The 16930-nt window shown below is 44.2% G+C and overlaps 1 protein-coding gene across 12 annotated transcripts in view; it reads right to left on the minus strand.

The window, feature by feature from the left end:
- The window catches only part of ANKRD6 (ankyrin repeat domain 6), a 66033-nt gene that overhangs the window by 8240 nt on the left and 40863 nt on the right, over positions 1 to 16930 (minus strand). For 4 of the 12 annotated variants that reach the window (XM_081905545.1, XM_081905550.1, XM_081905551.1 and 1 more), the window contains exons 3-13: positions 15977 to 16099; positions 13771 to 14022; positions 10770 to 10868; positions 9511 to 9609; positions 7877 to 7975; positions 6178 to 6276; positions 4589 to 4687; positions 4354 to 4431; positions 3888 to 3992; positions 3443 to 3580; positions 247 to 423 (exon numbers count right to left, since the gene is read on the minus strand). In XM_081905545.1, coding sequence (XP_081761671.1) covers positions 247 to 423; positions 3443 to 3580; positions 3888 to 3992; positions 4354 to 4431; positions 4589 to 4687; positions 6178 to 6276; positions 7877 to 7975; positions 9511 to 9609; positions 10770 to 10868; positions 13771 to 14022; positions 15977 to 16099 — 1368 coding nt within the window. Of the gene's footprint in view, positions 1 to 246; positions 424 to 3442; positions 3581 to 3887; positions 3993 to 4353; positions 4432 to 4588; positions 4688 to 6177; positions 6277 to 7876; positions 7976 to 9510; positions 9610 to 10769; positions 10869 to 13770; positions 14112 to 15976; positions 16100 to 16930 lie in introns of those variants that run through there. The other 8 variants (XM_081905552.1, XM_081905555.1, XM_081905556.1 and 5 more) reach the window with 8 other exon arrangements.

Genomic DNA, 16930 nt, shown 5'->3' on the forward strand with positions numbered 1-16930 from the left:
GGCAGAGCAATGGATGTGACTCTTAACTTTGTACAGGCTACATTCCAGCCACCCAGAAGTCAGAGGTTCCTACATACACACAAACCCCTCCATCCTTCATTCAGGCAGAAAGAGGCTTCCGGGCTGGGGTAGCCCACAAAGGCACAAGACAGAAAGTTAATATATTTAACTTTTAAATCCTTTTCTGCCCCCTACCCTCTGAAGAGTGTACATGCCTGTTAATCCAATTACAAAGTGCATAGTTACCTGCATGATTTTCCCATTCTTTCCACGGTAAAGTGTATACAACTGGTAGGCTCTGAATTCATGGGGAGGTGGAGGAGATGTGCAGCGGCGCTTGCTCTTGCGTTTTGGCAAATTCTGCTGTGGGTTAGGAGGCACTTGCTGATCAGCTGGTGATGTGGGTTCAGAGAGTGCCAAAACCTGATTTGTTTTTAAAAATACAGCACTTTTAAAAAACCTATTTATTCCAGCACATTCATTCTCCATGAGTGCAAATGTAGCACTCATGATAACTTATCTATTGGCATACAAAAAGCCCCATTTTCCCCATATTCCATAACAAGGTCTAATTAAACTTTGCTGAGGACACATATGAAACATTCCACATTCTTCAGGATCAGACTGTTTCACACAATATCCATTTTAAGGTGATACCCAAATTCAAAGCTAACTGTGTTCTTCAAACAACCCAATAAAATTGTCAAAATAACGTGTCAAATGTTATCTCTCCTGTTACATTTGCTACCACTGCCCAATTGAAGTGATGAAATGCATTGGCGCAAATGTGGCTGCCATATGGACTTGTTTTCATTCATTCAAATCAATATTCCTGTTTGCTGCTCATCAGGCTCTGCAAACTGTTTTGGAAAATGTGTTGAACCACAACATGCTACGAACTTGTGCCTCTATTAAATGCACTCGGCACTCACTATCTGCCTAGATTTCAACACATACTAAAGAATAATTGGCCCCAAGAATACCTTTCTGTGAATAAAAGGGCTTCTTCCATTTGCTAAAAGGCGGAGGGCCCCACTACAGGAAGGCAATTTCCACCAGTTCCCCTTTCCCCTTCCAATGCCACTTTTAATAACTTCCAGAAGGTCCCCTGACCTTCCAGAGCAGGTCAGCAGGAGGAACACTGGAGAAGGAATCAGTAAAGGTTGCCTCCACCTCTTTCTTCTGTGGAGCATCCTTTGAGCAGCAGTCTGCTCATGTGAAGTCTGGACCCAAACCTCCTCCCCATGGTCAAGAGCAGGAGCAGCTAATCCTTTTAAGGCTGTGTGCTGCAATCACCCATGGTCAACCTGGGGGGGGGGGCACATGCCAAAGTGGTTATATGGCTCTTCAGGTCTCTCACTTGGCATGAGGGATTCACAGAAGCTGGTGATGATATTAGCAGCAACTACTACAGTGGTGCCTCGCAAGACGAAATTCATTCGTTCCGCAAGTCTCTTCGTCTTGCGAGTTTTTCGTCTTGCGATGCACGGTTTTCCATAGGAATGCATTGAAAATCAATTAATGCGTTCCTATGGAAAAAGCCTTCCCCCGACCTCTTCTGGCGGGCGGCATTTTAAAATCGCCCGGGACAGCGGAGGACTTCTCCGCTGTCCGGGGCGATTTAAAAGCCCCTGGGAAGGCAGGCAGGGGGGACAAAGGCTTTCCCGCCCGGCCGCCCGGCTTCGGGACATCGTTCCGATGCCGGGCGGCTGGGGGAGGCTTTCCTGCCCCACCGCCCGGCATCGGGACGATGCCCCGATGCCGGGCGGCTGGGGGAGGCGTTCCTGCCCCACCGCCCGGCATCGGGACGATGCCCCGATGCCGGGCGGCTGGGGGAGGCTTTCCTGCCCCACCGCCCGGCATCGGGACGATGCCCCGAAGCCGGGCGGGGGGGGGGAGGCTTTCCCGCCCGGCCGCCCGGCTTCGGGACATCGTTCCGATGCCGGGCGGCTGGGGGAGGCTTTCCTGCCCCACCGCCCGGCATCGGGACGATGCCCCGAAGCCGGGCGGCTGGGGGAGGCGTTCCTGCCCCACCGCCCGGCATCGGGACGATGCCCCGATGCCGGGCGGCTGGGGGAGGCGTTCCTGCCCCACCGCCCGGCATCGGGACGATGCCCCGAAGCCGGGCGGGGGGGGGAGGCTTTCCCGCCCGGCCGCCCGGCTTCGGGACATCGTTCCGATGCCGGGCGGCTGGGGGAGGCTTTCCTGCCCCACCGCCCGGCATCGGGACGATGCCCCGAAGCCGGGCGGCTGGGGGAGGCGTTCCTGCCCCACCGCCCGGCATCGGGATGATGCCCCGAAGCCGGGCGGGGGGGGGAGGCTTTCCCGCCCGGCCGCCCGGCTTCGGGACATCGTTCCGATGCCGGGCGGCTGGGGGAGGCTTTCCTGCCCCACCGCCCGGCATCGGGACGATGCCCCGAAGCCGGGCGGCTGGGGGAGGCTTTCCTGCCCCACCGCCCGGCATCGGGACGATGCCCCGATGCCGGGCGGCTGGGGGAGGCGTTCCTGCCCCACCGCCCGGCATCGGGACGATGCCCCGAAGCCGGGCGGGGGGGGAGGCTTTCCCGCCCGGCCGCCCGGCTTCGGGACATCGTTCCGATGCCGGGCGGCTGGGGGAGGCTTTCCTGCCCCACCGCCCGGCATCGGGACGATGCCCCGAAGCCGGGCGGCTGGGGGAGGCGTTCCTGCCCCACCGCCCGGCATCGGGACGATGCCCCGAAGCCGGGCGGCTGGGGGAGGCGTTCCTGCCCCACCGCCCGGCATCGGGATGATGCCCCGAAGCCGGGCGGGGGGGGAGGCTTCAAAAGCCGTCCGGGGGCTTTTAAATCGCCCCGGACAGTCCCGGGGCGATTTAAAAGCCCCCGGTTAGGCAGGCAGGGGGGGCAAAAGTCTTTGCCCCCCCTGCCTGCCTTCAAAAGCCGTCCGGGATAGCGGGAAGCGCTTCCCTGCTATCCCGGACCGCTTTTAAAATGCTGGCGGTGGGGAGCAAAGCCTTTCGCCCCCGCCGGCCTTCCTGGACCTCTTCTGAAGTCCGGAGGGGGGGGAAGGCTTTGCTCCCCACCGCCAGCATTTAAAAAAAGGTCCCCGAGATTTCCCTATGGGCTTTCGTCTTGCGATGCAAGCCCATAGGGAAAATCGTCTAGCGAAGCGTCGCAAAAACCGAAAAACCCTTTCGTCTTGCGGGTTTTTCGTCTTGCGAGGCATTCGTCTAGCGGGGCACCACTGTATTACACTTTTTTAAAGCAAATGGGGACACAGAAATCTGTGGGGCCCATTGTTCCCCTCCAGCTGAAGGTCAGCTACCCCATGGCCCATTCTCTTTGAAACTATAGAAAGGTTGATGATGTCTCTGACAGAGGGCAGCAAAAGTAGGCATGTTTTAGAAAGCCTGCCCATAAATGGAAGGAGTGCCTTCCCTCTGTCATTCTGCATCTGCTGGTACCTTTTCTCTTGGTTTCTTCTTTTTATTCTTCCTTGCTCTGAGCTCTGATAAAGGCAACTGTGCTTCCTCTTTCATGTCACCTCTCCCCTGAAGGGCCTGGTCACTGCTGTGAGTGTCATCAGCGGCTGAGGCACTGCCCTGTTTCAAAATAAAAGCACACACAGGCAAGGGGGCTAGAGATCTTGATCTTTGCTCTCTGATAAGTTCTCACATTCAGTCCTGAACACAACAGTTCTCCAAATTCCAAACAGAGCAGCAGCAGCAACCGAAGAGGGATCAGCTAGGTTGTAACGCAGGTACTAATTATTTTCCTCCAGGTGCTTACCGCACAGCAACGCAAAAGGTGAAACACTCATAGCAGATGAAAAAAATACTTTCAAAGGGTTGGGGACTCAAGCACTCAGACCACATTCCTTGCCTTCAGTACACAGAAAGCTGGCTGTACCTTGCTTTGCACCACTTCATCTCTTGGTACAGACTGAGCACGCCTTTCCTCTTTCAGTCTGTCCCTCTTCTTCCTCAGGCTCCTTCCACGATTAAAGCGCAAGATCTGCATGTAGCAACATTTCAAGTTAAGACCATCGTGACCCAGTCATCCTGGTCCAATTATAGAAAGGGAATGCTTTAAAATATCTGCCTGGTTCCTAGAATGTAGCAGCAGCAAAGTAAATTCTGCAATGGGCAGAGAATGTAGCATTTGAACCAAATGCTCCAACAACTAGAGCACAGCGTCCAATACATTAGACACAACACACCCCACTTGCTTATGCATGCGAGAACGAGTATCATCAAGTCTTCTCTTTGTCAACAGAACACATCCACTTCACTAGTGTGTGAGACATTTATTCCAGAGCAGTTTTGTAGAATGATGCTTCCGAGTCGATCATTAATGAACTGTATTCATAACGTACCTGTGGGGCTTTAGTGAGTAGAAGAGCAACCTCAGGGTTGTCATGTTCTCTGGCAACTTCTAGCGGGGTCTGACCAGCCTGCAAGAGAAAAGGATAACACGATTCTCTCCAAATGACATTTTAGAAATTAAAAGAACCAGACACTCCTTTCATCAATGCTGTCCTGTCATCCAGCACTCAGGAAAAAATAACAAGAAACAATAAGAATAAGGACTTCAGTGACTTCAGAGCTTACATTGTTAACGGCTGTACCATCAGCTCCTGCTTCCAGCAACAGTTTGACCACCTTCTTATGATTCAGAGCAGCAGCTACATGAAGTGCCGTGTCGCCAGCCTAGAGGTTAAGAAAGCGGAATGAAACTTGAATATGCCCCACCTTGAGGTCCGGACAAACAGCACCATTTTGTGGCACCCAAAAGGAGGGTGCACATTTTGTATTACCATATTGTTGAGCCATTCTAGCAGACTGGTTGGTTGAATACCCCACCTTTCTGCCAGTGCAGAACCCAAGGCAGCTCCCAGCATAAATTAGAACAGAAACAACTAAAAATGCATAATAAATAGGATTTTTTAAAAAAATTAAAGAAATAGCCCTATTAAAAACAGCAGTGAAAATATGTAAAGCCATTTAAAAGCACACACATTCACAAATGTATTCCCCAGTATATTGGCTTTGAGACTTGTCACACATTAGCAATTCAGTGTAACTAGATATTGTAAAGGATCCTATGGAAGCCACAGCCAACACTTGTCACCACGCTTGTTCCACAGCATCTTAAATTCCTTTGGACAATCCAGTTAACAGTGCAACTAAGGTTGCACCTTGGACCCAAATTCCAGAGCCCTGCAGACCAGAAGGTCCCAAAGGAGAGTGGCAGATGATGAAGGCAAGTGCAAACAGGACGAGCATCAATGTACCTCCAAGGTTCATGATACGTCACCACAGCTTCCTTTCTTTCTTATTTCTAATAATATTTTTATCACGAGGCAGCTGACTAGGCATATACATGGTTACATGTGTTCATTTTATTATTTTTACTTTTGTGTATATTTTTCTACAATGTTCTGAAGTAGATGTAAAAACAAAAAAAATTCCTTCCAGTAGCACCTTAAAGACCAACTAAGTTAGTTCTTGGTATGAGCTTTCGTGTGCATGCACACTTCTTCAGATAACGAAAGCTCATACCACGAAAGCTCATACCAAGAACTAACTTAGTTGGTCTTTAAGGTGCTACTGGAAGGAATTTTTTTTGTTTTGACTATGGCAGACCAACACGGCTACCTATCTGTAACTGAAGTAGATGTGTTTAACAACAAGACAGTAGAAGCAAACTTCATTTTAGTCTTATAGCCATGATGGTGTTGTGACTTAAATCAGTGGTTCCCAAACTACCCCACCCACCGACCACTTGAAAATTGCTGAATGATCTTCCTGCTGGTTGCAGTATTTGCAATGAGCTATGCGAGATGCCATGGAATGAGTCTTGGCAGAAGCAGGAGCATAGACTCAATGTTGCAGCTTTTAATTTACAGATATATATATATATATATATATATATTTAAAGAGTACAGATAAGAAATGTAAATGCAACAACATGCTCTGATGTGACAAACTAAGGACACCATTTCTTTAAGGCAATTCTTGATGCCAAAATAATACCTATGATATAGCAGCACTTTAATTAAAGGGGGAATAATTTCAAAAGCTTTCTCCATAGTTCAGAGCACAACAGACACTCTTTTGTTCGAAATACCGGAATCAGATTATACTTTAAAAGCCTTATAGAAAATGGAGCGTAGTGGCAATGAAGTTCATGCACTGACCTGGTTTTTTTCACGGACAGAACAGAAAGCACTGAGGAGCACCCTAATGATGGGCAAATGATTATATCGAGCTGCGACATGCAAACAGGTGTCTCCTGCCTAAAAATAAGGGAGGCAAATCACAGTAAGGAAGCTAACAGGATGCCTTAACACATTAAAGCTGTGGTTCTGTGGAGTAAGCCTGACTATGAGGAAATATGCATCTGGGTAAACATGCAGGGGCAAGTGCTGTACACTGGAAATCTGGTTAACCACATGGAGCAGTTGTGCTTCTTTTCCTCCAATATCCATGGTCCATTTAATTGGTAACTAAGATATTATGGTTCAATAGCAATAGCCAGGTTATAGCTTGAAAATGTGAGGCCACCTTTTTTCGGTCAAGGGCCACATTCTCTCAGGGGCAAACTCTTGGGGGCCTCATGCAAGTTGTAGGTGCAGCCAGAATGACAGGTAGGAGCAGAGAGAAAACTGCTCTGGATCAGAGGCGTAGGGAGGTCAGGTGGTACCTGGTACAGAAAATTTCTTGTCACCCCTCCGATTGATTTTTTTTTTTTTTGCTTGCAAAAATGGTTGTACGTTATTTCATATTTTTTTACAAAGGAATGTGGATTCTGAGGCTCTGATAACAAGTAGGAGACTATAAACAGATACTTCAGTGTGGATTGTGTTTTGGCTTGTGTTATTTTATTTATATTTATTGTTTGTTTATTTAATAAAAATTATTTTTAAAAACCTACAAAGTGGTTTACCCAAACAAAAAACAAAAAACCACAGCAGTAAAATCAAGAAAAATTAACAATCCTACTTTAAAACATACAAAAGCTAAAATATTGAGATTATAATTACTTCAACTTCCTAAGCATCTAGTTATGCTTGCCTAAAGAAGAATGCTTTTAGCAGGTGCTTGAAAAGAGTCTAGCAAAGGCACGTGCTTTGTTGAAATTTCAGCCTTCACTGAAATGCATGAAATTTCATATGTAGCTATATAATCCCTAGTGTAGTAAGGTAAAACCTTTGGAGCAGGCATTTTTTAAAAAAAAATTGTTATGAAGCACCCTAGTAGGGCAGTAATTGTTCCTTGATAATTTGTCACACACACCCTCCATTATGGCACCTGGGGCACGCCCCCCCTTCCTACGCCCCTGCTCTGGATTAACTAATCTGAAATAAAGACTACCCTGCGTCAATTTTCACCTTGGTGACCCAGCCTAATGTGGGTCTAGTCAGAAATAAGCTCCACTGGGTTTGATGGGGTTGTACATATGCAGATGGTCTTTTTTTAAAGGTACAAGACAATTGCTATCTTGAAAAACAAACAACAGTAATTCTTTCAGACTCCAGTATGCTCTATGCACTTGACTGAAAAATGGAGGAACAAAACACTGGGAGAAACTGAAGGCAGAGAGGAATGGGGCAGCTTCACGAGGCATCATTAATATGAGGTTGGGGTGCAAGCTGCCCTGCTGCCCTTCTAAAATGTTTTTTTGCCTTTATTAGGTTGACTGCAAATTTGCTCCTCTCCTGTTAAAATGTACAGGTTTTTAAACCTTCAGAAAACTCATTCAAAACCATTCAACTGATAATTTGGAATGGGACCAGCCACAATACTCATATCCAAGCATGGTCACATTATTTTTTTCCACTCAAAGACTGCATTTTCCACTCAAAAACTGCAGATATAGATTTTGATAACACTCACATTATTTTTTATATCAGCCCGTGAGCCTCCAAGCAGCAGGACCCGAACGCTTTCGGAATGACTGTTTTGGCAGGCCAGGTGTAGTGGTGTGTTACCTGCCTTAGGAAAGAGATGGGGGGAAACACAATAGTCACCTTTAGAAAAGAACAAGAAACTATCTTACATCATTTCTTATAATCCTGTTAGATCACCTATATATCACTTTGCTATAAATTTTGGTAGTTTGCTCTTTGGCATTAAAAAGTGCCAAAATCAGCTGTTAAAACAGCACTCTCTTTTTTACCTGCTGTTTGATAATATCTTTTGCTATAAATAAACTTAATTTCCTGAGTTCAAACCAAGGGTGCTCTTGTTCATTTCAGATTTCTCTGATTTCTTTTTCTTGGCCATTATAATAGAACTCCCTAATCCTGTATAATTCCAGTTTATTGGCTACTTTTAAAAAACAACAACTGGGTTCTGTTCTTGTTATAGAAAAGTGGAGCATGCATGGGGGAGGGGAAGTAAATGGGAACTGGATAGGAATTACTTTGTTTCCATCTAGATTTGAAAAGTGTGATTGTAGTTTTTAAGAAGGGACCATTCTAAGTCCTTAAGATGTGTCTTAAGGAAAATGGCTGCCACTACCAGGATTTTGTCTTTACACTAACCCACACATTTTTTTTTCGTAATGTCATAAGTGGCTTAGTCATGCTGGCCACATGACCTAGAAGCTGTACGCCGGCTCCCTCAGCCAGTAAAGCGAGATGAGCACCACAACTCCAGAGTCACGACTGGACCTAATATTCAGGGGTCCCTTTACCTTTTTAATTTGTCTTAAGTGATTTGCTTCATCATTAGGGACACTCTATGACCCTTCACCTTTTGGCTTGTTTGATTTGTGATCACACACAAACACTTTCTAGTAGATTTTTCCAAGAGTGTTCTGAAAGATTCGCCAACCCAGAAAGGTGGCACAAGTAGCAAAAGTCACCTCCCTGCTTTCTGCTGGTGGGAGTTTCCACTGAGTGGAATTATGCAAAAGGAAATACTCTTGCTGATTTAGAAAAAGACAGGATCCAGCCTTTTGCTGTCCCCCCCCAATCCTCTCTGCAAAACATTCCTCAAAACTTAATATAGACAAGAAGAGGAAGAACACCTGAGTCTCTCTCAAAAGTTTGCAACAAGAGCTTATCCTAGTGTCCTCATGGAAGACAAGCAGTTTCCCCTCAGTTTTGCCATTCATGTGTCTGGCTTTCTTGTTTCTGATAAACGGGTGTTTTTTAATTGACATTTTCTTGTTTGTTCATTTTCACACGCTTCTGTACTGATTAGAGTGCTAGAAGGACTTTGATAGTTCTTCAGCCATAATTAATGCGACATTCACTCCCAACAGAGCGGTGTGTGTGCATGTATGTGTGCGCGTGCGTCAACTGCCAGAATACAAGTTTTCCCTCAAAGAGAATAATCAAGGCACAGTCCATCTTAAATGAAATGGAAGAGTGTTGCCAAGAAAATGCACTGCCACTTATCCAGAAATGCCTCTGCTGGAAACTACTGATGAGGAAAAACTCCCATTTAAAAATTAGTTATTCTTTTCTTTTCCTTCTTTTTAAAGAGCAGCACTTGAATGCTCCTTTCTGCATGCATCTCACCTTGTTTCTGGCAAGAACATTTGCCCCTGCTTTAACAAGCAGTTTGGCAGACTGGCTGAATCCATGCCAAGAAGCTTCATGGAGAGCTGTGTTCCCGTCCTGAAGGCAGAGGAAAAGCAGCAGTTTAGAGTACTGTGTCCATATAGAGAAAATACTGCAAACATCCGGAGGTGCTATTTATAATTCTATCTGGATGCCATCTTAAATGACTGAATTACTATATGCAGACCATGGGAATTCGCATACTCACTGCCACTCTCTCTTTTTCAGGAAGTAAAACCCTCCTAGTCCCAATCTTTGTTAACCCAGCATCAGCGCGGCATCAACATTTAATTTACCTGAGGCTAACCAGGGTTTGAAGTACACTAGAAACCACAGCTAGGTGCAATCCCTGGTTAGAATTTACTATGATAAACATCAGTGCCAATGCAGCCTTTCACCATGGTTAAGCTAAGCAGAAAAAAATGTGTGAAGGAGGGAGCGGGGCCTAGGGCTAAGGTTCATCCCGAGCAGTTACATCTAAGAACTTAAGAACATAGGAAGAGCTTGCTGGGTCAAGCCAATGGCTCATCTAGTCCAGCACCTTGTTCTCACAGCGGCAATGCGTGTGAGAAACCAGCAAGCAGGATTTGAGCACAAGAGCACTCTCCCCTCCAAGGGTTTTCAGCAATGGTAGCAGCCCTGGGTGGGTTTCCTCAAAACAATGTGGTAATCAGCTCAGAGCATCCTACTACTTGAAGGGAAATAATTCACTTTGGACACTGCAGATGCCCACCATACATATATAGCACACCCAATGCAAATTTAAAGCACTTGGCTGGTGCTTCCCCCTCACAGAGCTGTGGTTCCCAACAAACTACAGTTCCCAGTATTCTTTAGGGGAAGACATATGCTTTGAGTTTATGTGGATCTGTAGCCCACTGCCACTTGAATACAACAAAAAAGGAAACATTAGTAACTAGTACAAAGATCAAGGAAGTTTGTGTAAGTATTGTATTTACAGTGATGCTGCTGTGCATGTATGTTGCCATGTGCTGTGTTGTTTTGTATTTAGCTATGACTGGTATTTACTTATAAAAAAAATGAAGTTTACCAATTCAATACAGATGTGTATTTCCAAGACCTTGTAGTTGTGTTGTGTTATTCTGCATTATATTTATTTCCTCTACAGCAAATGACACAAACAAGTTGGAGAGAGAGCTTCCTCCAGAGACAACAACCTAACACAGAAAGAGAATAAACACAAAACTGGCAATAACCTTGTCTTGTCTGTCCAAAGCGCAGCCTTCGTGGATGAGAGCTGCTATTACATCTGTGTTCCCCACAACGGTAGCTCGATGCAAAGCTGTCTGGTCACCCTGCAAAGAGCACCCATTATTTACTAACACACATTTTATTTCAAATCTACATCAACATACATGCATATCAATTAGCCGCATCAAAACATCCCATCCCCATAAGCAGCAACATACACAGTGCTACTGAAATACTGTATGAGTTTAAGAGCAAGCCACACTCTGGTTTCCAAATTCCAAATTCTACATTGTGCAACATTATACTGGTCTAGCTATTAGCAGATAACCTAAGCAATTAGGTCACCTCACGTGTTATACTTTTCCTACACAGAAAGAATTCCCATTTAGAAAAAGAAGAAGAACATGAAACTCGAGTGTAGGCTGTTGTCACATGTGAAGTTTTGCAGCATGAAAACTAATGCGCTGGCAACTGTATGTGGTGAGCCACAGAGGTTATCATGCTCCGCCCACCCCCCACCGTTTTCCTTGTAGAAGCATTACATGACGTAACCATTAACTGCTGGTAGCTTACGATTCTAAAAGTCATACCCCACTCCAACACACACTGCTTACAAATCATGGGCCTCACCATATGTCCTCCCTAGCAAACTTCTACCTAGCACTATGTATCACCAGATCAGCAGATTAACTGACTCAGAATCACTCAAGTAGCTCTGAGTGTTCCTCAATCATCTAGTTTTTTCAGATGGAACAAAATCAGGCAAAGTTCAGCAAACTGACAGGCAATTTGACTGACGTTTGCAATATCCATTGATATCTAGATAGCCCAATGAAGAATGCAGTTACAAAGGCCGCATGTTTGACTGGTCAACCAACTATTTGGATGTGTGGTGGGTTTTTTTTTTTAAGCCTTATGCAGCCAGTGGGGCTGTGTTGCTCTCCTGGCTTACCAACACCATGTGCCACGGCTGGTTACTGAGAGGAGAAAGGGAGAGGCAGCAGGGAGCTTGGCACAGTGAAGGTGCAGCATCACAGCTCCCCACACTGCACCCACAACATGCCAGTTTCCCCACTGCCTTGCCCTCCCTCTTGGTAACCAGCAGCAACACTCACCGGCTGGCCACTACTGGGGCTTATATTTGATGAAGAGGAAGAAACAGGCCATGATCCTTGGCTGAGTGTTACATCGGAACTAGGGGTGATGGTTTGTTTCATTTGCTACAAACCATAAAATCTGTCAGTAATATTTGCCCTTGGGATTCCTAACTGGTTTGCTGAAGCGAAACAAACCACATCCCATGGATCAGACATTAACACTAAACCAGGGCCGTTGGTTGTTTCACCCCACCATTAGTAGGGAGATAAACAGGACAGGAAAAGCTTTTCATGGTACACCATTAGGGTTACCGTGACGTGCAAACTGGGTCAACACATGTTCAAACCGCATCCACTTTTCCTAGAAGCTATGTCTGTTTCCAGTCTAAATAAAGAAGTTGGAATGTAAGTTGAGTGGCTCCACGCAATGCCTGGCCTGCAGCAAAGTGGTTATGTGACAGTTTGCAATTTGACCCATTGTGAAGCTATTGGGGAAAGTACAGAAAATATCTTCAGATAGCAGCAGGAGACCATTTTATTTGTACAAACATTTCAAGGAACACAGTTCTCTTAGTGGCATGTTCAGATACTATTTTCTTTCAAATACTATTTTCTTACTATTTCAAATGTTACTCAAATGTTCAAAAAATAATAATAAAGGCCAAATTATAAAAGATCATAAAATCAAGCTACATTTTTCACTGGGATGGGACTGAAATGAGCTACTATGATTCCCTGCAGCTCAAACCCAAAGCCTTCTAAATGGCACTGCTCAAGAGCCAGCTGTTGCAGATAGAATGGATTAGGCTGATGATTGTTTCATAACAAAAGACCCACTTGCTCACCCGCTTGATAGATTTTTGTTGTAACAATTATTTTAATTAGATCAGAGTGACAGCAACAAGAAAAACTAATGTAGTTCATTAAAGGACTTATTAAACATACTGGCATTTGAGGAAGACAACATATGCTCTGGGAACCATTTCCCTCCAATTAAAAGAAATCTGAAGTCACAAACAGAAAGATGCATTTCCAGTGCAATAACAAAGAGTAATTGAAAGACAACCAACGTCAAGGTGGAAAACTGTTTTATAAATAGTTGTCCAGGCCAGCTTGCTTTGGCTATCAAAGTCATGTGTTCTGTTGCACATAAATCAGCTACATCTGTATAATATCCACACAGGATAGCACATAAGAATGACTAGGAGTGAAGTGGGTATTTTCACTCAACATAAAAGAGTGCAACAGTGTTCTCAAAATATCAGGGGAAATAATTAGAGCTCTTTTCCTCCCCTAGCCCCGACTACATCATGTGCTACGGAGGATGAAGGTGGACAAATGAAGAGGAAATTGTGCCGTGTTAATTGCTGTATGCACCACCAAAACATAAATGTCCAACTAGCCAAAACTAGCCAATAAGAGCCACCTTTGAGGCACAGTATACCCGTCTACCCTCCATTATTTTCATGCAGAAACTATTTCTTAAGTGCAAGGTCATTCATAGCTGGCCAGTGACTTTTATGAGTCCAGAACTGTAGGGAATGCATTGAACAAGGGGTTGCTGGACCACAACTTCCATCATCCATGATCACCGGCCAGGCTAGCTGGGGTCGATGGAAGATGCGATCTCAATAACACCTGAAGAGCCACAAGATCTCCACCTCTGCTTTAGATTTTGGCAATGCCAACAATTCCCAGGAAGCATTTCCTTTAAATATGGTAACCACAAAACAATTAGTGGGACTCTTGTGTGAAAAGGACACAGGTAGGTAACCTTTTGGCAAAGCATATTTTTAAAAAAGCCAGACATGCAACCATGCACTTTTAAAGTAGCTCTGACATGCCAGATGGCCAATCCAAATGGTACATGCAACTGTGTCGCAGAGAAGCTGAAGTTAACAGTTCTAACCTCCTTCTCTCTTTGCAATCTTCTAGGATCTTTTCTAGCCTTTCTCCTCTGTTTTTTCTTATCTTTTTCTTCCTTGACTTCTTTAACCAGGGCCACTTTTCCCTTGACTATTTCTGAGGTATGTGCTGTATGAACACTCATTGACCAATCAGAGATGGCATCAGGATTCCAATAAGGGCTTGCAGGATTAGCAGGGAGAAGGAAAGAGTTACTTCTTGGGGTTTCATACTCTACAGAGCTGGTCTCCACAGGCTGAAATTCATAATAATCCCATTCAAGGCCACTGGAGGTCATTCTTCAACTAATGATAAGGTCTTTTACAATATGTTAACGATCAACATCTGTAGAACATGAAGTCAGCATTTTAAATCCTCCACAACATTTTTAAGAGTTTCTTTATGTTATGCAACATTTGGCAGATGGAAAATTAATTGGGCAATTATGTATTTACTATATAGGATATAAAAACAATATAGTTATTGACTTTCACAGTTCACTGGAAAAAAACAGGATAAAGGACAGTCTTTTGAAAGTTGAGAATATTTGCAATCCAGGAGGCTACAGAACTATGTTTCCAAGTCCACATTTGCAAGTTCTTTCTGGTGTACAACAACCACTGTTGTCTAGTAGCTGGAGTGTTGCTACCAGGACTGAGGAAACCCAGCTTCAAATCCTCAATCAGCCATGAAGCTTAATGAGTGATCTTGGGCCAATTACTGCTTCACAGGGTTGTTGTGATGATAAACTTGGGGAGGGAAAATCTTGTACACCACCTTGAACTCCTTGAAGGAAAGGTGGAATATAAATGCATTCAATCAATAAAAGAGGTACAAATATCTCAGGTGGGATGTAAATGGATAAAAAAAAAATCCACAGTGACCTTGAGTGAAATCCAACAAGAGCCATAAGCAGAGCAGATCCACTCAAAAACTCAATGAACTTAAGTCAAGCTCTGAATACAACCTAGTTGGATACAACAATTGGATTTCATCTATGCTATCTACTAGCTGGAGGAAAGCTACAGGAAGAGAGAATATGATTACTTCATCAAATGAATATACGCGCTCTGTATAACTTGTACATAATGTGACTTTCAATAATAAAACCACTTTCACCCCAGCTAGTAAAAGTTTGTTTGAGCACAACAACAGTATTCATGCTGCACAGATTTTATGAGAGTCAAATTCTGCCAAAAATATGAAAATAAAGGCTTCTTTGAACGTTTCTTTTTTAATGTTAAGGCTGATCACAATATATTAGTTCAATGAATGGCAAAGAACCATCCACTAGGAGTACAAAAATAGTGTGATTTCCATGCCATAAAGCATTTTGGTTCCGCTCAGAAATGTACTGAGCATTATAAATGCAAGCATTCTTCCCATGGGTTTCACACCTCTGAATGGCATGAATGATGTGATGGTGGGTGGTGGTGAGTTTCCAGCTATAAGAAAAGTGGAACCAAAAAGAACAGCAGTGAAAAAGATGAGTGAGGTTCAGGGGTGGGAATTTAGCTCCCTCAAAGCACTAATTTCACATGGAATGTTTGCAGATGTGAACATTCAGCACAGCTTAGCTCTGAGCTTCCTGGAGGAAGGAAAGGCCTGTGAAATCTAAAAACACTTGGTGTCTGTCCAACACCATATTGAAAAACCTTTTACTTCTCTGAAAGGCAACATCCACTCTTTATTTATGCTTAAAATTTGAAAAGTATCTGGCAAAACGATCCTTGCAGATTTTGAAAATATGCCCCAAGGCACCCATCTACAGGACCACTGTCTTTGACCATCCCAGTTACATGCTGTCCTGTAAAGCTTTAAAATTAGGGTCCTTCCAGATAGGGGTTTATTGTGGAATTAATGCTTCTCCTGCATGCAGGGTTCTGTTGTTGTTTGCAGTATCCATACAACTTTGTCAGCATCAAAATGCCAACCTCCCCACAAAATAATAATAATAATAATAATAATAATAATAATAATTCAGATGTACACTTTCTGTGTAAAATCCAACGTAGAGGAAAAGCCTGTTTCCTATGAACCGTTTGCAATATTAAGCTGCCATCTGGAAGTACCCTTAGAAAACAAAGCAAACATCTGTTTTGAAACAGAATCAGTCTCTAAAAGGAGACAACTTGTTGCAGTGTTCTTTGGACTGCTAACCCAGAGACAGAAGGGCTTTCCCTGGTGTAAGAAGGGTTAGAACTACTCACATCATCCTGAAGATCCACATCACAGCCTGCTTTGAGCAAAATCTGGGCAACGCGGAGATGACCCTTATAAGCCGCAAGATGGAGAGGTGTCCTCCCATGCTGTAAAGCAGAAGGTAGCAATTGCTGAAAAAAAATCAAAGCCAGTTGCTGGTACACAGCATGTTAGCAACCTTATACCAGAGACATTCCTATTAAATGAATATTGCAACACTACCAACTATATGTACTTACAAATGTATGGCCTCTCTTCATAGTCATGAACCTGCACTTCTCTCTAGGAGTATCAGATGCTCCTAATTTCTATTGTTTCACCCACACTTTCATTTCCCACTAGAATTCCATTTTAGGCCAGCAAACCAACTCACTCTAGAAGCAAGCAACTATAAATGCTGGCTTATATGGAAGAAACCAACCAATATTAAGAAGAAGAAGAAGCAGTGTTTGGATTTGATATCCCGCTTTATCACTACCCGAAGGAGTCTCAAAGTGGCTAACATTCTCCTTTCCCTTCCTCCCCCACAATAAACACTCTGTGAGGTGAGTGAGGCTGAGAGACTTCAGAGAAGTGTGACTGGCCTAAGGTCACCCAGCAGCTGCATGTGGAGGAGCGGAGACGCGAACCCGGTTCACCAGATTACGAGTCTACCACTCTTAACCACTACACCACACTGGCACATTAAGCAATGTGAAGTCCATTTATTTCAATGGAAGGGATTTAAGCAGGTGCTTAACTGTACAACAGAAAGCAAAAGAACTTGAAGTGCAATCTGAAGCATGTCTACTCTGAAGTAAATTCCACAGAGTTCAATGGGACTTACACCCAGATAAACTGCAACTTTTAAAATTAATTTTGCCCATATTATTTTATTGACTTTATCATTATCCTTTGGAGTGAGCACAGAAATCATTCATAGTGAACAGAAAGCTCTGTGAACATTGAAATGACATAAAATC

Source organism: Podarcis melisellensis (assembly GCF_964234715.1).
Source record: "Podarcis melisellensis genome assembly, chromosome: 3".
NCBI lineage: Eukaryota > Metazoa > Chordata > Lepidosauria > Squamata > Lacertidae > Podarcis > Podarcis melisellensis.